The following is a 27,479-nucleotide window of genomic DNA, read 5'->3' on the forward strand; positions in this document are numbered from 1 at the left end:
CTCCTGAGAAAAGTCATGTATGACTGAATGCTACACAATTTCTATTTTGTTGCTTGTGGCCAGGTGAAAAGAAAGAGTGGCTCAGTCGTGTCCAACTCTTTGCGACCCCATGGACTGTAGCCCACCAAGCTCTCCTGCCCATGGGATTCTCCAGGCAACACTGGAGTGGCTTGCCATTTCCTCCTGCAGGGGATCTTCCCGATTCAGGGACTGAACCCATGTCTCTTACATGTCCTGCACTGGCAGGTGGGTTCTTTACCACTATCGCCACGTGGGAAGCCCCTGACATATCTATTCTGGCACTTTCCAGTAGTATCTAAGCCTCAATATACTTACCTGTAAAATAGGGATACATGTTTTCTTCATGTGGTTTTGAGACTTGGTTTGTATGTATCTGAAGTACTTAAAACATCGCCTGGCATAGATAGAAAGATCTTAATAGATGTTGCCTTAAAAATAGGTATACCCTAGCCAGTTCTCAAGGGCTACAGACACTGCTTTAACTCTACCTGCTGTGTGAACTTTGTACTCTTAAGTTATACTGTTTAAAGCTAGGATAACTTATCTCATGGGTGGGGTTTCACAGCTTTGAACGCCAACTTTCAGTCACAGCTAGAGGTGGCTTCTACTCTCCAGTAGCTGGGCTTCCTCTAGGTTGGGTGATCTGTGCTTGGATTTGGTTGGGTGAAATAGCCTGATCGCTCAGCTAAGGAACCACCATGTTTTTCCTGTCCTTTGGCGGCTGAAGACAATAGAGCTGTAAGTGCGCTGGGCAGCCCAGTGCTGCCAGCCGTTGTCTGAACTGCAGTACACACATAGTTCGATGTTTGCACACTGAGTCTGCTGGCCTTCAGCCCCAATTCCCTTTCTCTGTCTTGATTTTTCCAATCTCCATCTCATTGTTTTCAATGTAAATGATCTATTAAATAGAAAGATTTAAATTTCCTATTCAGAATTTAACAAAAACTTAAATTTTAAATCAGAAAAAAATTGTTTTTGACACATTTATAGTTAGAAAATTTGGCCATGGTACCTAAGCCTAGCCTTGTTATATAAATCAGAATAACCAATCCCTCATTGTAAGATTCTCCCCTTGTGTTAGAATGCGTTACCGTCCATCGTTCCCTGGAGCCCTGTTTTTTTTTGGCTTGTGTTATTCAGAGGGTTATTTATCAGGAGTGAGCCTAGTTGGCAACACCCCTTTGGCAGTTCTCCTGACAGCCTCTTGCTTTACCACAGTCACAAGATTACCAGTTGCTAGGACTTGACCTTACCAACATGGTCATACCTCAGGAGTTAAAACTCAGATCAAGAGGAAATTGTTTTTAATAAGTAACCACGGAGACAAATGTAGCAAGAAATGCTAAGCAGAAGATAATCCACTGTTAGGCAAAGACCAAAAGTGGTTTCTCACAACTGCAAGAGTTTAACTTGCAGTCCTTCCCCCCTCTGTAAACTGGCAAGCAAGTTTAGGAGGAAATTTCACATATTCAGTCATGTTCTTCAAACTCCATTTCTCATGATAAACCACTGGCTCAGGGTGCTTGCTCTAACTTTTCTGTTCCATTAGGCAAGTGTGGGGTTTCTTTTGATTCAAGAACATTAACGTGCAACATCTGTGACTTTACTTTTAGTGACCTCTACCATCTCCCAATTCATTAATAATCCAAGTAATAAATGTTAAGAATGGATAGCTGTGTTTGAAGGTGATTTTTTTTTTAAATGAATACATGCAAACACTGGATAGAATTACTGTGTCCTTCCAGAACACTGGACTTATGTTCCTCTTCAGATTTTGTTTGTAATCTCCCTACCCCCTACTATCAGCAGTGGTATAAATTATGAGTTATCTATTATTTTAAAACCATTTTAACCATGGTCTCTCTCCTTCCTTTTTTGTTTTAAACATAGGACATGGATTTGATTGACATACTTTGGAGGCAAGATATAGATCTCGGGGTAAGTCGAGAAGTATTTGACTTCAGTCAACGACAGAAGGAGCATGAGCTGGAAAAACAGAAAAAGCTTGAAAAGGAAAGACAAGAACAACTCCAAAAGGAGCAAGAGAAAGCCTTTTTTGCTCAGTTACAACTAGATGAAGAGACCGGTGAATTCCTCCCCATTCAGCCAGCACAACACATACCATCAGAAACCAGTGGGTCAGCCAACTACTCCCAGGTACAGGGGGCACTCAGTTCTCGGGAAAGTGTGGGGCAGGACCCAAAGAACATGGACCCAGGGGTTAATCTGAGTTCCAGCTTTGCCTTTTACTTATTAAGTAAACTTCCCAACCTCAGCCTCCTGATGAGTTCAATGCCTGACTGACTTACCTCAGAGTATAACAATTAGGACATATATATTACAGGGAAGAGCTTTATAAGCTATAAAAAACATTGAAAGGATCAAGCAGCTAGCTGCAACAGTACTGACAGTAGTAGAACTGTTGTAGTAGGGATTACTCATGGTACTGGGACAAGTACTGTTTTAATATTGATTGATTTAATCAACAAAACAATTATGTGAATTACCATTATCCTGCTTTACAGATGAGCAACTGCAGCTCAAAGAGGTTAAATAACTTGTCCAGAAACTGGGCAACAAATTGAAGGGGCCACGATTTGAAATCAGATAGTCTGCTTTGATTCTGTGCTCTTTTTACTAAATTGACTTCTGAAGTAAGAGAGATATTTGATTAACTAGATTGTAAACATTTTATGAACACTGAACAATTTTTTTCTTCTTCTGTGTCTTTCCCTTTTGTGCAGGTAGCCCACATTCCCAAAGCAGATGATTTGTACTTTGATGACTGCATGCAGCTTTTGGCAGAAACATTCCCGTTTGTAGATGACAATGAGGTATTAACATCTGATTAACAGCAGACCTCCACAACTGTGTCTAATATAACCTACATTGATCCCTTTGGTGCAGTGGTCCCCAGCCTTTTTGGCAGCAGGGATCAGTTTTGTGGAAGACAATTCTTCTAAGGACTGGGGAGGTGGGGATGGTTCCAAGATGATTTCAAGGGCATTACATTTATTGTGCACTTTATTTCTATTATTACATCAGTTCTACCTCAGATCATCAGCATTAGGTCCCAGAGGTTGGGGACCCCTGCCTTGATGAGTCTCCATTAAAAAGATAAAACAGCATTTTAGGAGCAAATATTTATCGTGGAAACCTCGGCCTATAGGTAACAATTTGGTGCCAAAAAAACAACCTTCCTCTGCCCATATAATGCAAAACCACAAAAAATGTTTACTCCTGCATAGCCAGAAGCACACATGCATCAGCAAAACCATGGAAGCAAATGACTCATTTGTTACAGGTACTTAGAAATAGATTTCTTTGAGTAGAAAGCAGGCTGGGTAGTAAAACCAAGACTTGTTCGGTTAACAATTTTAATAATTTATTTTCTGAATCACTGTACTAGGTGTTACATAGATACAAATTAAATTCTAAAGATTGTTCTTACGCATTTTAAAGTTTACCTTCAAATGCACAGGGTAAAGCAGTTAAGCTAAGGAATAAACTTGGGAGTCAATTGGGCGAGACAAAGATTTGCTTCATCATATAGAAATAGAAGTTATGACAAATATGGAACTGCAGCCAGTTCCAACTTCAGATGTTGTGATGGCTTTGGGCTGCACCCACCCACTGTTGGTGGCAGATTCATATACAAATGCCTTCTCAATTTTAGGTTTCTTCGGCTGCGTTTCAATCACTTGTTCCTGATATTCCCAGCCACACCGAGAGCCCAGTCTTCACTGCTCCTCATCAGGCTCAGTCACCTGAAACTCTGGTTGTTCAGGTAGCCACTGCAGATTTAGACGATATGCAGCAGGAGATTGAGCAAGTTTGGGAGGAACTGTTATCCATTCCAGAATTACAGGTAACTAAGATCTAGTATAATGAATACCAAAGATGCTATTTTATACTCAGTTCCTTTAAATTAGTCATTCCAGTTATTATTTATATGCCACCTACTTATAGGAAGAATTGGAAGGTGCTTTTAAATTAGTCAGGATAGCCTGGGCACCATGCACACTTCAGTGAACTTTTGTTAGTTAAATGGACTGGATGTCTTGAGGATGGATCAAGTTATAAACCTGAAGTCTGATCTGGGAACTCTGAAAATGTTACATATGCTTAGGTGTAACGATCTGTTGGAAGTGGGAATTATCTCTGAATTCTGGAGGAGCTTGGTGAAAAATCAGGGTGGGGAGAGAGAACCATCAGATACCGAGTATCAACTATTAAAAACAGCTTAACCTTGATTTACATAGTATAAACTTCTTTTCCACAGTGTCTTAATATTCAAAATGACAAGCTGGCTGAGACTAGTACAGTTCCAAGTCCAGAAACCAAACTGACAGAAATTGACAATTATCATTTCTATTCATCAATGCCCTCACTGGATAAAGAAGTAGGTAACTGCAGCCCACATTTTCTCAACGCTTTTGAGGATTCCTTCAGCAGCATCCTCTCCACTGAAGACTCCAGCCAGTTGACAGTGAACTCATTAAATTCAAGTGCCACAGTAAATACAGATTTTGGTGATGAATTTTATTCTGCCTTTGTAGCAGAGCCCAGTACCAGCAATGCCATGCCCTCCTCTGCTACTTTAAGCCAGTCACTCTCTGAACTTCTGGATGGGCCCATTGATCTCTCAGATCTGTCGCTGTGTAAAGCCTTCAATCAAACCCACCCTGAAAGCACCGCAGCAGAGTTCAATGACTCCGACTCTGGCATCTCACTGAACACAAGTCCAAGCGTGGCATCACCAGACCACTCAGTGGGGTCTTCTGTCTACGGGGACACACTGCTTGGCTTCAGTGATTCCGAAATGGAAGAGACAGACAGTGCCCCTGGAAATGTCAAACAGAAGGGTCCCAAAACACAGTCAGTGTGGCCTTCTGGGGACCCTGTCCAACCTCTGTCATCATCGCAGGGGAAGAGCGCTCCGGCACGTGATTCCCAGTGTGCAAATGCACCAAAGAAAGAAGTGCCTGTAAGTCCTGGTCATCGAAAAACCCCATTCACAAAAGACAAACATTCAAGCCGCCTGGAGGCTCACCTCACAAGAGATGAGCTACGGGCAAAAGCTCTCCATATCCCATTCCCTGTAGAAAAGATCATTAACCTCCCAGTTGAGGACTTCAATGAAATGATGTCCAAGGAGCAATTCAATGAGGCTCAACTTGCGTTAATTAGAGATATACGTAGGAGGGGTAAGAATAAAGTGGCTGCTCAGAATTGCAGAAAAAGAAAACTGGAAAATATAGTGGAACTGGAGCAAGATTTAGATCATTTAAAAGATGAAAAAGAAAAATTGCTCAAAGAAAGAGGAGAAAATGACAAAAGCCTCCATCTACTGAAAAAACAACTCAGCACCTTGTATCTTGAAGTCTTCAGCATGCTACGTGATGAAGATGGAAAGCCTTACTCTCCAAGTGAATACTCCTTGCAACAAACAAGAGATGGCAATGTATTCCTTGTTCCCAAAAGCAAGAGGCCAGATATTAAGAAAAACTAGATTTTGACCTTTTCTGATCTAGTGATTTTGGGTTTTTTTGTACTGTTATACTAAAAAAGCTCCTACTGTGATGTGAAATGCAGAAATATACTTTATAAGTAATTCTATGCAAAATTATACTCAACTAGTGTAGAAAATATAAAACTTTTAAGAAGCATTAAAATAAGTTATCAGTATGCTGAATCAGTAGATTCACTTTAACTTTGTAAACTTAAAATTTCTTAGAACACCATTTGGGCTAGTTTCTATATACTGTAAATACTACAAAAACTCCTTATTTATACTGTTCTTATCTCATTTGTTACCTTCATAGATTTATATGATACATCTGGCTAAAAAGCAAATTGTTGCAAAACTAACCACTATGTACTTTTTTTTTTATAAATACCATATGAACAAAAAAAATGGCATTTTTTTTATATTAAATTGTTTAGCTCTGGCAAAAGACAATTTAGTTGAAAAACTGGTACTAATAAAGGAATATCAGGACCGTTCTATTATTTCCTTGAAGTTCATTCACAATCTTACATGACAATATCTAGCATCACACTAAATTGGCACGTGTATTATCAGAAAGATTTTTCTATTCAGCAAGTATATTTCAATCAAGAAAAATGCTGTATATACCTCGACATGAAAACACTGGTTCTTTTATTTGTATCAATAGGTAGATGCCATACACATGAAGGTGTGGGAGAAGCATTCTATTAGCAACAAGTATCAGACGCAGGAAGCTGTAAGGCTGGGGGTCTGAAGAACTGTATGGCTTAACATGGAGTGGGAGGAAAAGGGTAGGTTGGTACATTAGGACATGGCACAGATCCTTGCTAAGCCTTCATACCTTGGCTTTTGCCTATTAGAGAACTACTGGAGGTGTTAAGTAGGAGTAACATCAGAATTAAAAGGTTTCCTCTGCCTTGTGTCCATAATAGTCTGAAGAGGAAAGGTAGGAGCAGACCAATGGGGAGGCTCTGACATGCTCACATGGGCATGGTGTCTGTCTGGGGTTACACTAGTGAGGAGGCAGTGGATTCTGCATGTTTCTAAGAACTAAAAGGAGTTTCCAACGAATGGATGCAGGGTGAAGGTGACTCAAGTACTTGAACATCCGAAAGAACAGAGTTGCCCAGACATGGCTAAGACTGTGGCTAAGAGGTCTAGGTGGGAAAATCAGTTCACTTTGGGACATATTCTATGATTAAACATATAAATAGCAGGTAAAAATTAAAGCCCTTTAAAATTTTGAGAATCTGCAAGCCACCCACACAAAGCCATTCACAGCACTCATCACTTCATCTAATCAATGTCTGACTCAAGTCATGTTTAAATTCAAGTGGGAAAATAGAAGTTATCTGAGGGTTAAGCATGTTTAGAACACACAACGGGCAGGTTATTCAGAGTCCTATCAATCCGCTGGGAGCAAGACAGGTCTACATGCCCTAGAGCCAGGTTGCCTGGGCTGCTGCCATTTTCCAAGAATGACTTCCAGTGAGGCAAAGCATGCAGCTTACTCATCTGTAAATTGGGGATAAACATGCAGTGAATTACTCCAAAAAATAAATACAGAGCCTAGCTAATAGCAAGCACTCTATAAATGATATTTTCTTTGGCCCTACATTAGCAAGAGAAAGGGAATTAAAGTCAAACTAGCTTATTAAGAATTTGACTCAGATGACTGGAAAGTTCAGAGATGGAAAACGACTAAGGGTAAATCCAGGCATTCAAATGTACTCTGCTGTGGGCTTCCCTGGCAGCCCAGATGATAAAAGAATCCACTTGCAATTTAAAACACTTGGGGTTCAATCTCTGAATCATGAAGATCCCCTGGAGAAGGGATTGGCTACCCACTCCAGTGTCCTTGCCTGGGAATACCTATAAACAGGAGCCTGGTGAGGTGTAGTCCATGGGATCACAAAGTCGACACAACTTAGTGACCAAAAACTCCTTCCCACAATGGTACTGAGATAGATCCCTGTAAGATACCCCTTTCCCCACCTCAAGACAATCTCATCTTGAATAAATTACCCTTATATAAAATATTGGGTGAGGGTGATAGTGAACAATCTTATCAGTAGCCACCACTTGGAGTACCTGGAATTAACTTTAGCATCTACTAACCACCATCCCCTCCCCCCACCCCCACAGGGGAAGAACACTCCACTAGCATGACAGCAGATACTTTCACTCCCATTCATTCATTGTCATATCCAGAAATACTTTTAAGACAACCAATCACATCTCAGTACCTAAGAATTATTCTGAAGTACTATACATACTGCATTACATAGAACCAGAATTTTAAAACCTAACAAATTCTAAGTGACCCGTGACTAAAAGATTTCATCTCTTGATCAAGATTTGAAATATATTTATCATTAACTCCTCAGATTTTTAAACTTGGCTATCCGATTAAGCCTTAAACTCAGTTCCTCATTTCAAAATGTGTACCAATGCCTTTCACATCAAGGTATAGCAAGCATTCTATTAGAAATCTTAATTTCATGATAATCCATTTGTTGTACAGAATTCTTGCAAGATTTCTCCTGAAGCCTGTGGAGTGGCCCCTCAAAGTACCTTAAACTTACATACTCATTCTTCTAAGTCTCAGAACATACACAAAATATTCCCAAAGCTATTACCAGGTCAACTCCAGCTTTTCTCTGAGAACTGGGAAAAAATTTAGACAAGAACTTTGAGTCTACATGGAGAGGAAAACCTCCCGATAGCATTAACTTCATCACCCTTAAAAAAAATATCTTTAGGAACCATCTAACAGGTACTAGCTTTAGCTCTTTAAATCCATTATCAGATTTAACCTTTAGACTTACTACATCACTAGATTACTGTAGACTTGTCTCTCAGAATGCCACTTATCCACAACTTCAAGGTTAAATTTAGCACTAGGCTTATTTGATGCCTAGAGCACATACTGCTGAGTCAAACCTAATACTTGATAACCATTGTCAAAGTAAGATTTAATTCTACATAGTTGATGCATATAAAAAATATTCTAAGGGGCCCACTACCATCACCAAACTACCTAAGGGAGCATGGCATATAAAGAAACCCCTAATAACTTGATCATGGTCACACAACTATGTGAAAATTCCTGTTTGCATATTTTCCAATACTTTTAATAAAGGGTGTTAAGACAACTGAGGTTAAATGCAAATAACCTGTTGAAGAGTACTTCTGATGCAATTAACTCAAAATTTGTTGGCAGAATGGACTAATTCAACGTCTTTTTTTAAATGAAAATGACATGTATCCTGTTTTTCAGATACAGGTATAACATCTGATAGAATGTAATCCTTGTGATAAGCCCAAACTATTAATGTCTATATACATGGATGTGCTGAAATTTTACCATTTCTCATTAAGCTGTCCACATCCTCGTATCATTCACGTTACCAATTTAAAAACAGGACAGATAAAGCCATTATTTCCCAAGCAGCTTCCAGTGTCATGCTGCCAGGCAAACACAGATGCACCCTTGCCCCTACCTGACTGAAAAAGCAGTAAGCAAAAATGGCATTTTACAAACCTACTACTTTACTCTTCCCCCAACCCTTGGTACTTCATACTGTTCCAAGTTCAATTAACCTAATGTTTTAACTGGATCCCACTTTTAATTCCAGTACATGGGAGGGTCCAATTTGTCCTAACATTTTGCATTTTCATTCTGAGCAAATAGCTTACTTAACTCAAGCATTAAACTCTAATTTATAACCTAGTTTCACAGAATACAAAACTATTCTATGAAAGCAATATTGAATAAAAGCAAAATGTGTCAAGATCTTGTTAACAGCCAAAAATCCTCAAGAGGGTGTCAATTCAGAAAGCATTTAACATGTTAATAACTATCAACGCAAAGAAATTAGTGTTATCTTTTCCCAACCCTTCAATGAAAAAATGCTCAACTGCCTTTTTCGAGGTTAAGAAACCAAATACTTTTGGCTTTCCTGGTGGTCCAGCGGTTAAGAAGCCGCCTTGTAATGGGGGGAGGAGGGACACGCAGGTTCGATCCCCGATGGAGGAAGACCCCCCATGCCAGAGAAACTAAACCTGTGTGCCACTACTGAGCCCTTGTGCCCAAGAGCCTGTTTCTCAAGGTTAGAAGCCCTCACACCAGTAGAGTAGCTAGCCCCACTTACAACTAAAGAATGCCCACTACCCAAGACTTGGCACAGCCAAAAATTAAAAACCCAAATACTTACAGTACCTAACATCTGGAATCCCCTTTCCTCTAAATTGCTTATTCACGTAACTGCTTAACTCCAATTTTTCTCCAAGGAAAGTTGTTTCTCCTCACCAGTCACCTGCTGCTTATCCCTAAAAATCCCTAAGTGGCAGTAAAATTTCCCACACCTATTCCCCATGTGATGTTTTCCACTGAATAGAATCTACAACCTTTAACTGATAATGTGAAGGCTCATTCATTACAGGTTTCCTTTTTTACTTATTTGTAATGTCCACCTATTCACCACTGAAGTCACATGAACATTGTGAAGTAACAAAACAACACACACATTTCTAAAAATATTTTAATGAAAAAGTTCTTTCTGTAAACATTTCATTATACTACAAATAAAACATTTGAATCCATTACAGACCACCTCTTAAAAGTCTTATAAACCAGAGTAAAACATTGAGATTTAAAAGAAATCTTGAATACTTGAAATAGGCTAACAATCCTTACGTTACCCCTGCACATTAGCATGCTTACTCACTACTTTGTGACAATTACTGGAATTCCAAGAGATACTGGCATTAGAAATATTTCAAATTGTGACTTACATAGTCAGAACCCTTAAAACCAATTTCATTTCAGCTGTTCAACAAATAGTCCTTTTTACCAAATTTTCTTCTTTAGGACATCAGTGTAAATTTTTTTTTTTTTGAAGAAATGTAGTGTGGGAAGCTGTAACCTAGGAGTTTTGATAAAAGGTTTGCCTTGGCCATCCCTTGTGTTGTTTACTGGTGTTACAAGTTACGAGCATTGTATTTTTCAGAAATGACAATGGAACTACATTTAAATAAAATCACTTTATTTCATAAAATCCATGGACTGGAAAAGAACAATGCCTTGCCTTTAAAAAAGAAAATGTTTCATTATCTTAGGAAATTTGTGTCATTAAAAACCATGTTGTAAAGAAAAATTATTAAAAAGGCTATTTACCTTATTTAACACTTCTATGTGTAGAAACTCAGCCCTGATTTAGTCCGAGACCCAACCAACCATTCTCTGAAAATAAATCTGTGGCAAACTAACTACTCTTGTTTATATTAAGAACTTGACTTATAATTTAGAAGCCAGTTTTATTTTAACCGTCCATCCCCTCTCCCCCTAGTGTTATTTTAAAAAGTGAATTAACACCAAATCTCAAATTTTAACAAGCCCTTTTGGGGCAGCAATAATAGCCCTTATGAACAATCAGCATCTGACTTTGTGTAGCAATGGAGTAATTTTTAAACTATTCTTTGGGAAAGGTTGTCTTTTAGAAAGGAGCTTTAGTTTACATAGGGCCCCACTACTTCTGGTTAACCGGTCAACAACAAAACCAAAAGAGAACCAAAAGTTTATCCTGTTAGTCCAAGTAATTCCCTGAAGTCATATGCAAGAGAACTTACTTATGTATGAGGCCACTTGAATGAAGACCATTTTTAGATCTGTATGATCTGACAGTTTTGAAAGTTCATTCCAGATGTTTTTTTTTTTCCCTAGAATGAGGATTGAAGTGTAATGCTTCTGTTACAAGTCATGCTTGTTACAAAAATTCTTTAAAAAATCTGGTCACTCTCTTGCCAAAAATTGACTTTATACTAAAGACACCAACAATGAACTGTTCATATCTGACTCAAGATCAACACCCATGGTTTTTGCAGAGAAAATCTTAAAACTGTTTAAAATGTGCTGGATGTGATTCCTCAAGACAAAGCTTTCAGCTGAACAAGTTTGCCAATGTATCTAATAGTTTTAAAAAATGTACTGTAAACTTATGGGGAAACAAATGGTGTCATCAGGCTTTACTGTGAGCTACAAACCTTACCCAGCCAGAAACCTTCGTATTTAAGATGGTAGGAAAGACATTCCTCATTTAGGCAAGTAGGGTTCTCATTCAACCTGCAAATCAAAAAAATTACTCTTACCTTGCTTTACAAAAAATTACTCTTTAATTAGTGAAAAAATTCAAATTCAAACCTTACCTAATGCTTATTGCCCTTCCTTGCAGGTCTAAATGCTAGACCTAGTGACTGTGGCCAACTATCTCTCATTGGTGTTCCAAAAGGCGAAGAGCTCCTTCCTGCTAGACCTTCTTCGATATTTCAGTTGTAATAAGCAGATTTAACTAGCTTTTGGAAAGTTGCTCACTATCACCATAGTATTTTATGCCTTCACTTCTCTGTAGTTGAAGCTCTTGCTGCTGCCTTGTCATTCTTTATTTATGCTGACTTGTCCATACTCAAAATGCTGCTGAAGTCCTGTCTTAGTGAGTCTCGTTTGATCCACACAGTGCTTAAAAAGCACATCTTAGGTCCTTTAAAGCTGGTTAAATCGCTCTCCTCATGGCTTAACTTTTCCACACTGTTCACAAGAACTAAGCTAACAATACAACTTATAAACAGGTCACATACACAGATTTCACCTGCTTATAGGTTGCAAACATCAACTTACTGACAGTATTTTCACTATTAAACTAGTTCCAGAACACAGAAAGTTTTGTTAACAGTACAATTAACCTCATATGTCATTAAAGGATACTGTCAAGGTTGTGTCAAAACAATTTCACAAACATAGAAACAGGAAATGTTAACCTCCCCCATTCCTTCAACCTTTATTATATGAATAAAAAAAACTTGAGACAATTTAGCTTAATTTTAATAAAATGTTTCCCAAGCATTATTTTGACCAGGTACCCAGATTTAAGTTATGAACATTGACAGTGTCCATTTATATAACCACACTTTTAAGTTGTTAAAGACTTAACCATTTGCTAATAATTAGCCTATTTTCTACACTGCTTATTCACATATGTCCATTAACAAATGGAATGTCTGTTACATTTATTGGTTTGTGAGTGTTTTCTGAAAAACTGCAGTGTCTGTGAAGACCAATTTCCATGCTGGCATGCATCCAAATATTAATGCACAGAGGCACAGAATTAGAGCAACGAGAGCATAGTCAAACACTAGCACGCCCCATCCCCCCTTTATTGCTTGTTTTGCTTAGTACTTCTTAAAACAAAAAGAAGAATCTCGAATTCAACGTTCAACTGCCAAAGAAACAATAACAACAGGGCACATACTCAGGGCTTGAATGAAATTGTAAACACTAGCTGGCGCAAAACAGTAGACATTGATTTTTATATATATATATATATATGTGACCTTATTATCTAAAACTCTTCTCAACAAGGATCTTCCAAACAAATTGTAAACTCATACCAACATGATTTAGGTTCAAGCATACACATGAATAACAGTGTGTTCTTTGGGATCTTAAGTGAGTACAAGCTAACAATTCAAATTTGAATTCAGGTTTTGGGGGAAGTGAAAAGCTTTTTTGTACTAAGCAACTGTGCTGCAAGTCTACTGCAGTTAAGTATCTGGGATGATTTCCATCTAGACTATCCTTGGTTTTCAACCAGTAAAAGGCAGAGGGTACAGACAGGAAAGCATGCCAGCCAGTTAAGGGTTCAACAATGCATGATTTTTATTCCCTTGCTCTGAGAGCTTGTATCAAAAAAATATATATTAAACCAAGGAAAATTAACTGAAGATTTACGGGCCTCTTGTGCTTTAAAAAGGAAAAAAAGGTAGCCACTAATTTGCTCAGATACAGCAGGCTTAGTGGTCTTGTATTTTCAAGATTTCAAGAATGTTTCCTAAGGTAGGAGGAAAGGGGAAACATTCACTACCCCTTCCCAGAATTTAAACAGAGGGCAGTAGACATTCTTTACACCCAAATAAAACTATGGCAGCAGTTCACTTGTGACCAAGGTGAATGTAGAATGGAGATGTTCTAAACACAGCTAGGACTCTCAGCAAAGCTAATACACTAAAATCATGATTACATTTTGAAAGAAAATGCACAAAAACCAAATAGAAATTTTGAGATTTTTCATTTGAAGGTAAATCTTAATGCTATTAAATTCACAAATATGCTAATTTAAATACCCAATTCTATTATCTAAAACACACATTGCAAACATACAAATATCTATTCTCTCCACATGTCAGAGCCATTCATTTCATGGTTTGGAAATGGGGAGAATAGATTCCCCTTAAACTGCAAGTCAGCAGGTGTTTCTTTACAGTTAACTTTAGCAAAATTCATACAAAATAGTAATTAACAATGATCTTCTTTACTTGTTAACTCACAAGGAAACACCTTCAAAACTGCATTTTGTTAAAGTTTCTGTACTAAAATGTAGAAAAACTGAACTACACAAATATTGAAAAGTTAAAAATTCCTTAATTTTTTATTCCTGGTACCACTACCACAATTTACAGGGCAATATACCTGATGTAATGAAAAGAAAAGAAAAAGACAAAGCTACAACAGATAAAAGACCTCAGGAATGTACATCTAATTGACACTACATTGCATTAATCAATAGCTGCACTTTTTGCAAACTGTGGCTATGACAGTCCTGAACAAGAAGGGTTTCCTGTTTAAGCTGCAGTAACTTTTCTGACTATGGATCATCGTTCCTCCTGTGGCAGATTTTTACAGTTCCTCTAACGCATTTGGGACGACTGTCTCAAAGTAACCTGCAGCTTTCCTGACAACTCCTCGCTCTCTCTCCTGCTAAGAACTGTAGCCTGTTGAATAATACAGGATAAAAAAATTATTACACTCAGTGAACAATTCCACATATTCTTTTATCATCATTATAAAAACTTAAAAAAGATACCTACCCTTTTCTTCTGAGTTTTTAGAACCTTCTGCTACCATATCCACCACTTCCACCACCAGATCCATAACCACCTGGAAATACACATAAAAAGATTATAAAGAATATAACATATATATAATATATATATATATACATAATTTTAAACTTAAAAGGCAATATAGAATTTTACTAGGAAAAACAATTACTTACCACCATAGGGACTGCCCGAGCTTCTTCCACCAAAACTACCCCCTTTCATGGGTCCATAATTTGATTGCTGTTGTCCACTATAATTTCCAAAATCATTATAGTTTCCACCACCACCATAGTTACCTGAAATTACAAAGATTTTATTTGTGGCTGACCTACAGAAGTTATTTTCCTTGTTTTTAATATATACATGCATTGCATTATCTTTCGACAATCATGGCACCATCCTGACACACACATTCCTTTGAGATTTCACAGAACTATCAAACTCTTTCCACCAGAAAGACCTCAGACATACACAGGAGAGGAATGAGGAGTGAAAATTGCATCATGGAGTATGGAGTAATGATGCAGACTAACTTAGTCTGAAACATTGCTGACATATATTTTTAATCACCTAAATCCTGATAACTATTCAACATGTCTGCATATTCAATTTATAGTTAACATCTGTCCAGTTTAAAAGCACCTGAAGTAAAATTCAGGCAACAAACATTACTGTTAAATGTTCCATTTAAAAATGGAGAACACGTGAATACATTTTGCAAATTTAACTAAATCATAGCAGTGGGAGAAAATTCAGTTTAACTTTCCACTATTTGAGTATTTTCTATTATAAAACGTGAAATTTGACCTGTTTTAACATTTTTCTAAAATGCCTTAATGAACTATATAAACAGTATTGAATACTTAGAACAAGTGAAAGCCTACCACCTCCAAAATTTCCTCCTTCATTGTAACCATCATATCCTCCACCACCGCCACCATATCCACCACCTTGGTTTCCATATCCTGGTCCACCACCACCGTAACCTCCTCTACTACTATAACCAGGACCACCGCCATAGTTGCCACCTAGAAAAACAAATTGGGTTTTTAGACAAAAACAAATGTACAGTTATAGAATGCCAGTTTACTGTGACTTTAAGCCCTAGGAAAACAGGCTGATTAACACATTAAAGTTTTGTGATACCTGGTTAATAGAACAGCTACAGTCTGGGGTATTAACTACTAATACAAATGCTTAAATCTTTTGATGTTAAAAAACAGTTCCATTTTTAAAAACAAAAAATCTAAGAAAACCAGTAAACAGTCTCCTCTGAGAAAAATAAGTCCACCTCAATTATCGGTACAATAAATCTTACCAGCCAAAAAAGAACAAGATAACATTAAATCTTAAGGAGAAAAAAGGTCTAGTCTTCTACAGTATTAATTTAGAAGCATACTTTAATAGTAAAATCACACAAAAATATAGAAACAAAGTCAAAGCGTCAAACATTACAAAACTCACCATCACCTCCAAATCCATTGTATCCACCATCACCTCCTCCATAACTCCCTCGGCTGCCACCACCTCCACCACCATAGCCTCCTTAAAAAAAAAAATTTAAAAAAGGTGTGAATTAAATGTATATTCAATTTACTAGTAAATTTTAAGTAGACACGTTCTGAGAAATAAGACAACACCCTACCTCTTCCACCAAAGTTTCCACCACGGCCAAAGTTACCTCCACCACCTCCAAAGTTTCCTCCACGACCCATAAAGTTGCCGGATCCACCTCCACGACCTTGAACACAAGCAAGAAAGATCTTTAAGAAACTTACCATCATAACTTATGTATATTTCATATGCATACTGATACTACCCACCTCTTTGTGATCCAGCAGACTGCATCTCTTGTTTAGAAAGGGCCTTTTTCACTTCACAATTATGCCCATTAATAGTGTGGTATTTCTGAACTAAAATTTTTTTTAATCAAACAAACAAAGAAAAGTTATTTGATGTTTTTGGAAAAGCACATATAAATGATATCCTTTATTGCTATACAACTTATTAGAACATCATCAAAAGGGTAGTGACTTCTGAGTGGGGATGTGTTCTGGGATGTGAATTACATTTACTGATCCAGATGCTGGTTACAGGTGTAGCTACTTCATGAAAACCGAAGCGTACACTTTTCCGTGCTATTTCATGCACAATACAAACTTTAAGCAATTTAACAAGTTTAGAATAGAGCAAACCATTTCTGCTTTCTCATTCAAGTTCTTCCATTCAAATTGCTACTTACCAACAATTTTATCAACTGTATCATGATCATCAAAAGTTACAAAAGCAAATCCCCTCTTTTTCCCACTCTGCCTGTCTTCCATAACTTCTATGGTTTCAATCTTGCCATACTTTTCAAAGTAGTCTCTCAAATTATATTCTTCTGTATCTTCTTTAATACCACCAACAAAAATTTTCTTCACTGTTAGATGGGCACCAGGCTTTACAGAATCCTACAAATAAAAAATATGTAAGTGAAAAAACCTCAAATTTTTACAATTTCATGTCATACAACATGGTATTATTAAAATACCTCTCTAGAAACAGCTCTCTTTGGCTCCACTACACGCCCATCAACCTTGTGTGGTCGTGCACACATTGCTGCATCCACTTCTTCAACACAAGAGTAAGTCACAAAGCCAAAGCCCCTGGAACGTTTTGTTTGGGGGTCTCTCATCACCTACAAAATAAAAATTTTAAAGCACTGAAACACACCTCCGCAGGTCCTCTGACCTCTTCTGAGAAACCTTTTTGTTACTTTAATAACTTACCACACAATCTGTAAGCGTGCCCCATTTCTCAAAATGTTCTCTTAAGCTATCATCTGTAGTTTCAAAGCTCAGACCACCGATAAACAGCTTTCTCAACTGCTCTGGTTCCTTGGGATCATGACCCTGAGGAAAGAAACCAATGCATTTTAATTCGTTTAGTAGTTTAATGCAAAGAAAAATGCACAAGACTTTTAATCCCCTACAAATAACAAATTCCTGTACCATTATCACTGTCCAGTTAAGACACTAGAGTAGAATCATACACATCGATTAAAGGGACCCAAACACCAAGAAAACCTATAGCCAAACTCTGAAATGCCAACATCACTTCAAAACTAAACTGAAGCCCAAGAGAATTCCAAATTCAAAAGTCCCATAATTTTGAGCTACAACTACAAATTCCTGAGGGTAGATTATTTTTGAAGTGGCCACTGAGAAAACCACTTTCTAAGAAATTAGTGTTGTGAATTCAGTATTTTCAGTATTTTATCTATGCCGTTTCTTTTCCTAACTTCCCTCCTGACTCTACACCTCCCAAAGCATTTAATTTTAAACCACTAAACCGTGAAGCGCAAGTTACGTTACGAGTGACAAAGGGAAATTTACCACTTTCAAGCAAATAAAGATGTTGAAATAAATATTTCTCAATGAAAAGAAACCAGCATTCCCCCTCACCAAAAAACCTGTGGGGAAAAAAACCTACCACATAAAAATTTCCTATTTGCACTCCTACCACATGTCCAAAATATCAAAACCAACACTTCACCGGGTCACACAAGCACCAGTTTTGGACTTATGTTAAGTACAGTATTCGATATAGGTTGACAAGAAAGGAGCCCAACAAAACAAAAATTTGAGATTTACAGAAAACCAACATATGGCCTGAATTGTTTTATACTTCAACTAGGTCTTTAATAAATTACAAAAACAGCCACTTAATACACATATGCATTAAGATACCGTTCATCAAAAGTGCTTAAATACATTACATTCTAAGGTCTTCCTGTGTCTTCTAAAAGTAGAGACGCTAAGGCATTTAATATGAAGAGGCTGTCACATGCTAGGAAAAAATGTTAAACGATTAATAGCCTAAAGCATTAATTCACTTAATTTCACCCTTTCAAGGCCCAGTTAAATGCATCTCATTGACGACAACACAAACTTGACAAACCAACTAGAACCCACACGGAATTATATCAAATGAAAAATTCGACTCTGGTTGCAGGCCTGGAAAACAAATTTCCAATAAACTACAACCAGGGCCGACCCATCAGAGAATAAAAAAAATGAAGATGAGAAAATTTTCAATTTCATATTTTACAACCACACTCAAAATTTCGAGATAGACCACTTCACGCACATGGCGCGAAGTTACGTGTAATATATTAAGTACTCTGGCAAAAATGGCAGCTCAGTAAGTACTTTAAAACAGTAAACTTCAAAATAAAAGAGTCGTGTTTTTAACCGAGTGCTGCAAGGTACAGAACGAAACATAAAATTCTCCACCGAGAGATCTCTAAGGCGTAGAAATGCGTCGGGAGAACATCACCGAGAGCACTAGGCCCCAAGCTTAGAAGCCATTTGCGGCATTCTCTGCTGGGCCGCCTCCTCCCTCTTCCTTCCAATCCCACGCTCTCTCCCGCGGCGAAGCCAGGCGGCGGCCATTGCGTGCCAATGCGCCATTTCGTAACGCGGCGGCGGATCAATGTCAGTGTGGCCGCCGCCCGCCTGCTCGCTCGCCCGGATGTGCCTGCTCGTCCCCTCCCCTCCCCCACCGCCTCCTCCCAACCGCTCTCGCCGAGGCCCGCCATGCCGCCCTCGGCCTCGGATGCGAGGCCGCGCGGCCAGCGGGCCAGGTCCCCTCCCGAAATCTCGCCAGCCACACCGCGCCTCCAAGGGACCATTTGTGCAGCCCAGGGAGCCGGCAAGGCTGGCGAGAAGCCCCGAGGAGGGCTCCGAGGCCCGCTCCCCTCCCCCCCCCCCCCCCAGCGCCCGTCTCCACGCAGAGCGCGGGACGGCCGACCCGGTTCACCCGGCCTCCCCGCTCCCACCGAGCCCGGCCCCCCACCTTGCCGGCCACTACCCAACAACCCCCCGCTCTCCCCCTAATACCTCCTCCCCCCGGCGGCGACGGCGACGGCCGGAGTCGGGCTGGGGGCGACCGGGCGGCGGTTTTACCTCCATTTTGAGACCGGACTCGCCTCTTCCAACTCGAGTTCAATATGGGACCGAGAGGAAGAGGCGGAGCCAGCCGTCACGTGACGCACTTTCCGCGCGCCGCCGGCTTAGTGGGGGGAGGGGCGAATTAGGAAGGGGCGTGGCCACCTGGGCGCGAAGAGGGACTTGAAGAGTGGATTGGCGGGCAGAGGATGGAGGCGTGGCAGGCCCCGGGAGCGCGCTCGCCTCGCCAACTTCCAGTGCGGCACCGCCCTTGCCACTGTTCGCGCCCGGGCGGCTACGAGGACGTCAGCTGGGGTTTGGCCAATGGCATGCGCCCACGTCGGGAGAACGCCTCGTGACCGCGCGTCACTGGAGAAAAAGGCCTGTTTCCCTTTCTTCTCGCGCCCCTTTCCCCTCCCCCACGTGGGCCTTTTAGGTCTCTATTACCGGATTTATTTCATTCCCGTGCTTAAATAAAACCACGTTTTTCCTTATTGTAATTTAGAGTTGTAAGAAAGCCCTCTCTGCCCCTCGGCGTCTCCTCGCACGTTTCCAAATGCCAAGGCCTGGAGTCCATGACTACCACGCCCACTGTGAGGGCCCGCACTGAAAATCCTTGTCACACGAACGCATGTGAATCATGGGCATCTTGGAAAGGCTGCAAAACGCGGTTGACACCTTGGAATTTCACCCTTAAAGAGCAGAAGCACGACTGGTGGAGGGTGACTTTGCTGGTGGTCTGGTAGTTAGGACTTTGTGCTTACACCGCAAGGGGTGGGGGAGGGGGGGTCCATCCTTGGCTGGAGAACTTAAGATTCCACCCACGTGCCCAGTGGTGAGACCGAAAGATTAAATAAATAAAGTGAAAATGAGGAGGAAAGCTTTAAAAAAAACTATTTTAAAAAAGAGTGTTAAAAAGATAATATATATGTGCTACCCCATGGTCTGTAGCCCGCCAGGCTCCTCTGTCCATGGAATTTTCCTGGCAAGAATACTGGACTGGGTTGCCATTTCCCTTCCAGTTGGTAGAAGTCAGTTAATTAGGTACTCACTCATCTCAAGAAATCTGTTGGCATTATTTTCTTAAACTACTAGTTGCTGTGCAAAGAGCTGAGACGCCAGATTTAAGTAATGATTTACAAGATTGCTAAAAGTAGGATTATAAGATACTCGGAGAATGATTTTTACCTAATTATTTTCACTTGTGAAGTATACAAACAGAATCAGAGTCGGTCTAATTCTTTCTTGGCCTACCAAATGACTAACTCATTTGCCCTCAATGAGCTCTAGTTTTAGTTTCGTGGGTGTTTCTTTTTTTTTTTTTTTTTAATGAAAATGGGGATAAGATTTAGTGATCGCCAACACCCATGACAGCTGTAAATTAATAATTTGTGGACTCCTATTTAAGCAAAGGTGCTGATAAAATGACCAGGATTGACACTCTCCCTACGATACTAAAACATGCCATATATTTTAATGTAGCAATCCATATGAACATCTCCTTTAGAATTGACCATGCCCTTCCTTAGAAAGATTAGAAATCTAATCAGTTATATTCTAAGTTGTTTGAAAGGCAGTTTATTAACCAATGGGGAATGACCAGCTTGGAGTTTGGGGAAAAATGGGGCACAAGTAATAACAATCTGTTGGTGTTTATGTAGCATTGCCCAAGTGGAACAGTGTTTGATTTGGGAGACATGAACTAAATGTACTCTGTTCTGGGGCAGAAACCAGTCTCTAGGCCTTAATGAAACTTGGATGAAACAACCTTTCAAACCTCCTCTGGTTGCTCTGATTCTATTATCACAAGCAAATGATTACATATTCTGTTTATCAGGTACTCCTGATAGCCAACAGTAGTCCTTGAGATATTGGAAAAGTTTTCTGTCCCCTTCTGATGTCTGTGTCAGAAGTTTTCTCTAGCTCTTTTATAGTTTTTATAAAACTTTATTACACAAAAGCTCTGAGCGATCAAAGCTTCGTCACTGGCCCGGGATTGAGTTCTCCTCGGGAGGCCAAGAATCCTGGCCCCTTTTGTAGTTCAGCAGCAACCTTTCATATTGGGGGCTCCTCCGGGATTCTTCAGGACAAGGTAAGGATGGGTGGAGCTCTAGTTCTTTGTTCTCCTAGCAAACGTGTTTTCTGCCGTACTTTACTATGTAGTGTGCTTGTGTGAAATGAAGGACTCGCCGGCTTATGGCAGAAAACCTGTCAGGGGTTTATACCAACCAATGAACTTCCAATGGACTTCCCTGGTGGCTCTGACAGTGAAGCCTCTGCCTACAGTGCCGGAGACCGGGCTTCAATCCCTAGGTCAGGAAGAGCTCCTGGAGAGGGAAATGGCAATCCACTCCAGTATCCTTGCCTGGAAAATCCCATGGACGGAGGAACCTGGTAGGCTACAGTCCATGGGGTCGCAGAATCAGACACTACTGAGTGACTTCACTTTATACCCTTAGTGTCTTGTTAATATATAAAAACTTTGTGAGTTTCATTACAAATAGTAAGACTGTTTCATAAAACTATATATGAAATAGTCAAGAATAACTTCGTCAGCTCTGAGTGTGCAGAAAAACTTGAAGTTAAAGACCTCAGGGAGATGGCATTCACACCTCATTACCTATGAGACACTGCAGGGTTATCAAGAAGACTGACCACTTGGCTTCACTTTGGCATATGTTTGCATGGTGTTTTCTAACCAAGTTATTTCTAATCAATAACTTGTGTTATTCTTTCTTTAAATTGTATTAAATTTTCATATTAATTTGAGAAATGTTCGGTGATACGATATTAAGTACTTCCATCCAAGAAAATGCTATGTCAGTCTGCTTATTCTGGTCTTTTGGCCTAGAGTAAATTGTGGATTTCTTCCAGTTTAGTTGTTCATCCAGATTCCGTGGCTTTTTTAGACATTAGCTATTTGTTACGCGTTTGTCTAAGCTTCCCCTCCAACTCCAGGGCCACATGGTGTCTTGTACAAATATCATTTTTGGAGTTCTTGACCCTGTTGGACAGACTCAAAACTTGGCTGCTTTCTGTCTTTGTAGCCCTGGTTGTCACTAAAATGTCTATGGGAGAGAGAGGGTGTGTTTGGAGTAGGGATCAGGGGACAAGTGTCCTAGGGTTGGATGGGTTGGAAGACTGACTTTATAAATGATCTTTATCAAACTGCTCAATGTCTTTCATATCACAACACATAGAGAAAATGCTAAATTTTTTCTACAGCGTATTCAGTTACATGAATGAAGAGATTTAGAGGGATCTGAATGATGGTAAAAAAAAATTTATAACATTTTCATTAAGTTGAATAATGATAAAATACAGTGTATTAGAGGATATATTAAATATTGAATTTGGATAAAACTTTCAAATAAAAATTTTCCACATTTTTAAACAGATGACTTGAATTTGTTTCTGTAAATATATTTTATATTAAGTTTTATGGTTAAAATGGATTTATTAATTTACTGATCTAAAGTTTTAGTGATAAACTCATATATTCTGAGTAGTAATTATAAGTGAGGGACTCTGATCACTTAACTGGGCGATAAAATATTTAAAATCATGTTACGCAATTGTACAAAATGTACAATTATAATTATATGTAAAGAAAAACAACTCTTACAACTCTCTTTTTTCACTGACAAATATAATGTTGCAATTTCGTATGATAATACAAATGAATTTCAGCCCCAATAGTACATTTTTATATCTGAAACTCCAGTTTTCAGAACGTGCATGCATTGTCAAGAGCTGCTGCTGCTGCTAAGTTGCTTCAGTCGTGTCCGACTCTTTGTGACCTCATAGATGGTAGCCCACCAGACTCCACCGTCCCTGGGATTCTCCAGGCAAGAACACTGGAGTGGGTTGCCATTTCCTTCTCCAATGCATGAAAGAGGTCGCTCAGTCATGTCCAACTCCTAGCGACCCCATGGACTGTAGCCCACCAGACTGCTCCGTCCATGGGATTTTCCAGGCAGGAGTACTAGAGTGGGTTGCCATTGCCTTCTCCGTGTCAAGAGCTAGCCTGGGCACTATTTAAAGAGTGCACTGCTGCAAGGAGATATATGTTCAGATAGATATGAAAGGCATTGCCTGAAGCTGAGCCTATTAGAAACTATACTCTGCCAAGGCTCCTCTCTTATGCCCTGACTGATTATCCCTGAGACTGTGTGCTGTGCCCCATGAGTCTCCTGCATTGGCTCCAGGATCCCTGATTCATGAGGGGTGCTTGGCAGATAGATGCCAATGTGGCAGCCATCTCCTTGGCCACATGCAAACAGCAGAACTGTAAGTGTGGGTTGCTTCTTTGGCATACACTTCAGACTGCTTTGCACAGGTGTCTGAGGAGACCCAAACAAGGCTGCCCATGGCCAGCGGTGCTAGCCCAAAGGGCTCCAGCAGCCCCTGACCCCTCTCGACTGCCGCCTTGTAGGAGGAGTCAATTCCTCTCTTATATTCAGGACACCAGCACACTGAAGTCCACCAGGTGGAAAACTTTGTCTGTATTGTGTGTCTCATTTTATGAATGAAGAGGCTATTTTACAGATCAAGGAGCTGATTTTTTCCCCCCAAAACTAAGAGCAAATATGGCAGACTCAGAACTGAAAGAGAAGAGAAATTGAATGCAAATATCTTGGATAAGAGGAAGGTAATGCTTATAATGGAAGAATATAAGCTTTCTTATCTGCCATTATATTCAGAATATGCCAATGATTTTTATTTTTAAAAATAAACTTTATTTTTCTAAAATCTTGATTTTAAATGAGTATATGAAGTTTAAAACACAAAACAAAATCTCTCTGCCCAAATCCTGTTACACGGATTTGACCACACTCAGCATATATGCGTTCACATTTCCTTCTAGGTCTGATTAAAGCTTTGAGCCGTGTGCATGCTCTGTTGTGTCCAGCTGTTTGTGACCCCAGGGACTGTAGCCTGTCAGGCTCCTCTGTCCAAGGAATTTTCCAGGCCAGAATATTGGACTTCTCCCGGGGATCTTACTGACCCAAGCATCTCCTGCACTGACAGGTGGATTCTTTACCACTGAGTCACCAGGGAAGCCCTATGGCCATATATACACATTTACATATACTTACAGCTTTGACTAAGGGCCTTTCCTGGTGGTTCAGATTGTAAAGAATCTGCATGCAATGCAGGAGACCTAGGTTCGATCCCTGGGTTGGGAAAATCCCCTGGAGAAGGGAATGGCTACCCACCCCAATATTCTTGCCTGGAGAATCCCATGGACAGAGGAGCCTTGTGAGCTACAGTCCATGGGGTCGCAAACAATTGGACACAACTGAGCAACTAACACTTTAACTTTCAAAGATTTGATTAGGCTTCCCAGGTTTCTCAGTGGTAAAGAATCCGCCTGCCAATGCAGGAGATGCAGGTTCTATCCCTGAGTCAGGAAGATCCCCTGAAGAAGGAAACGGGCCACCCACTCCAGTATTCTTACCTAGGAAATGCCCTGGACAGAGGAGCCTGGCAGGCTATGGGTGCAAATGAGTTGGACATGATTTAGAGACTAAACAACAACATATATTGCCATATGGGCTTCCCAGGAGGCGCTAGAGGTAAAGAACCAACCTGCCAATGCAGGAGACATAAGAGATGCGGGTTTGAGACCTGGGTTGGGAAGATCCCCTGGAGGAGGGCATGGCAACCCACTCCAGTATTCTTCCCTGGAGAATTCAATAGACAGAGGAACCTTGCGGGCTACGGCCCACAGGGTGGTGGAGAGTCAGACACAACTTAAGTGACTTAGCGAGCACACAGATAGCTATATCTGTTTCGTTTATAAAGAACATATAAAACGGTCCGGGTTGATCTGAAATTTCCTTTTTACCCCCTGCTTACTAAACCAGTCATTTATTGAACTCCTCCTCTGTGCTAGGTGCTGATGCTGGAAATTCATCAGTCCCTCACAGTATTGAACACTTACAACATACCTTGCACTGTTGTAAGCATCTTATGTTCCTGAATGCATTTAATTCCTCTAACAGCCTTAGGAGTGTGCCCTATTGTCATTTTTTTAAGTGAGTATACTAGGACTTAAGCTGGTGAATAAATTGGCCAGGGTCAATTATAGCCTCTACAACTTGGGAGCTGAGGTAGAATGTAATGTAATAGCTATATTTACATTTCATTATTCTTGGAAGTAACAACGTTTTGTTAAAAGATTTTCTGTCATCCATTTGTCACCTGCTCTACCTTTATCATCATGTCTCCAGAGACTGGATGGCTCATAGTAAGGAATTCTTTATTTGTTGTTGAATAAGTAAGTGACTAAACAATGAATGACGTATTTTGGGTTCCTTGCAGTGCTCTGCAGAACCTAGGCATAATTTATGGGCATAGTGCAAAATGAAAAATGTAGAGCCTCTTGCTCAGAAATTATGAACAATTTTAAAACAGTGACATCTGAGCATTAAACCAAGTCAGGGCCCCTCTGAACACAGGGCCTTGTAGGACTCTGATGCTGGCTCTGTTGCCCAGGGTAGTACTCTGTCTGAAGCAGGCTATCAGTCTTTTTTGGATAATTTATTCATATGGAGAAGGAAATGGCAACCCACTCCAGTGTTCTTGCCTGGAGAATCCCAGGGATGGGGTCGCACAGAGTTGGACATGACTGAAGTGACTTAGCAGTAGCAGTAGTATTCATATTTCATTTTGTGATCTACCGCCACTTCCCCATCAGCCACTCATTTCTTATGTGTTCATAATCTAATTTCTGCCCCAGGCTATGGAATTTCTTTCTCCAAAGTCACAAATGACTGTCTAGCTATTAAATTAATTTTCCTAGTATCAATGTTTTGTTCAGTTCAGTTGCTCAGTCGTGTCCGACTCTTTGTGATCCCATGGACTGCAGCACACTAGGCTTCTCTGTCCATCACCAACTCCTGGAGCTTGTTCAAACTCCTGTCCATAGAGTCAGTAATGACATCCAACCATCTCATCCTCTGTCATCCCATTCTCCTCCTGCCTTCAATCTTTCCCAGCATCAGGGTCTTAGAAAATATTTTTCTTTCATTAGAAAATGAGTCAGTTCTTCACATCAGGTGGCCAAAGTTTTGGATCTTCAGCTTCAGCATCAGTCCTTCCAATGAATATTCAGGACTAATTTCCTTTAGGAATGACTAGTTTGATCTCCTTGCAGTACAAGGGACTCGCAAGAGTCTTCTCCAACACCACAATTCAAAAGCATCAATTCTTTGCTGCTCAGTCTTCTTTATGGTCCAACTCTCACAACCATACATGACTACTGGAAAAACCATAGCTTTGATTAGATGGACCTTTGTTGGCAAAGTAATATCTCTGCTTTTTAATATGCTGTCTAGGTTGGTCATAGCTTTTCTTCCAAAGAACAAGTATCTTTTAATTTCATGGCTACAGTAACCATCTTCAGTAATTTTGGAGTCCAAGAAAATAAAGTCTGTCTCGGTTTCCATTGTTTCCCCATCTATTTGCCATGAAGTGATGGGACCGGATGCCATGATCTTAGTTTTCTGAATGTTGAACTTTAAGCCAGCTTGTTTACTCTGCTGTTTCAATTTCATCAATAGGCTTTTTAGTTCCTTTTTGCTTTCTACCTTAAGTGTGGTATCATCTGCTTATCTGAGGTTGCTGATGTTTCTTCTGGCAGTCTTGATTCTAGCTTGTCCTTCATGAATCATACAATTGTACAGTAACTGTTCTCTTTCAGACAAGTCCCAACTTGGAAATTTGAAAGGGCTAAAATGTTTGTAAAAAGTCTTTTATAAATGACTTCCCTGTATTTGTCTTGTCACACCTTTTGGGATGGATATCTGTAATTTTGTCTGTGTAGCATCTAATTTCCTTCTAGTAGTAGCATTCTGACTTTCTTATGGAACCACCCACTTCTCATTCTTAGACTATATGGTTCAGGGGGAGTTGATTCCACTCCTGATCACAGGGGCAGCATTTGACTTACACGTAACCAATCAGCACTGGGTCCTCTAGTTCAGTAATTGGCTCAAAATTGACAAGTGTCTTATTATTCATTGATTCATTTATTCACTCAGCAAATATTTACTAAGCACCAGCCACATGCC

General features: G+C 39.9%; 2 protein-coding genes across 7 annotated transcripts in view; one reads left to right on the forward strand and one right to left on the reverse strand.

The window, feature by feature from the left end:
- The window catches only part of NFE2L2 (NFE2 like bZIP transcription factor 2), a 33,021-nt gene extending 26,994 nt beyond the window's left edge, over positions 1-6,027 (forward strand). For 3 of the 4 annotated variants that reach the window (XM_020870995.2, XM_020870998.2, XM_020870999.2), the window contains exons 2-5: positions 1,912-2,178; positions 2,766-2,855; positions 3,698-3,889; positions 4,304-6,027. In XM_020870995.2, coding sequence (XP_020726654.1) covers positions 1,912-2,178; positions 2,766-2,855; positions 3,698-3,889; positions 4,304-5,533 — 1,779 coding nt within the window. In that variant the 3' untranslated portion in view covers positions 5,534-6,027. The remainder of the gene's footprint in view (positions 1-1,911; positions 2,179-2,765; positions 2,856-3,697; positions 3,890-4,303) is intronic. The other variant, XM_070475985.1, reaches the window with a different exon arrangement.
- Positions 6,028-10,063: 4,036 nt separating this feature from the next.
- On the reverse strand, positions 10,064-19,498 carry HNRNPA3 (heterogeneous nuclear ribonucleoprotein A3). 3 transcript variants are annotated; one of them, XM_020871002.2, is made up of 11 exons: positions 19,354-19,498; positions 17,242-17,364; positions 17,004-17,150; positions 16,713-16,923; positions 16,294-16,383; positions 16,116-16,211; positions 15,935-16,015; positions 15,355-15,498; positions 14,644-14,766; positions 14,456-14,525; positions 10,064-11,657 (listed from the first exon to the last, which is right to left on the reverse strand). In XM_020871002.2, exons 1-10 carry the CDS (start codon positions 19,423-19,425, stop codon positions 14,473-14,475), a joined length of 1,140 nt encoding a protein of 379 aa, XP_020726661.1. In that variant the 5' UTR covers positions 19,426-19,498; the 3' UTR covers positions 10,064-11,657; positions 14,456-14,472. The 3 variants fall into 3 exon arrangements, with proteins under 3 accessions (XP_020726661.1, XP_020726660.1, XP_020726662.1); XM_020871001.2 differs by having other exon boundaries at positions 10,064-14,359; XM_020871003.2 differs by having other exon boundaries at positions 10,064-14,359; positions 15,358-15,498; positions 19,354-19,497.
- Between the last annotated feature and the right edge of the window lie 7,981 nt (positions 19,499-27,479).

The sequence above is a fragment of the Odocoileus virginianus genome, chromosome 13, assembly GCF_023699985.2.
Source record: "Odocoileus virginianus isolate 20LAN1187 ecotype Illinois chromosome 13, Ovbor_1.2, whole genome shotgun sequence".
Lineage (NCBI taxonomy): Eukaryota > Metazoa > Chordata > Mammalia > Artiodactyla > Cervidae > Odocoileus > Odocoileus virginianus.

What these genes read in the sequence shown, in the direction of transcription:
- HNRNPA3 (XM_020871002.2), bottom strand. Translation starts at nt 19,425, where the DNA reads ATGGAGGTAAAACCGCCGCCCGGTCGCCCCCAGCCCGACTCCGGCCGT. An exon ending in GTCGCCGCCGGGGGGAGGAG is followed by an intron (nt 17,365 to 19,353) that starts GTATTAGGGGGA and finishes TTCTTTCCTCAG; the next exon opens with GGTCATGATCCCAAGGAACC. An exon ending in CTCGGGCAGTCCCTATGGTG is followed by an intron (nt 14,526 to 14,643) that starts GTAAGTAATTGT and finishes GTGTATTTCCAG; the next exon opens with GTGGTTATGGATCTGGTGGT.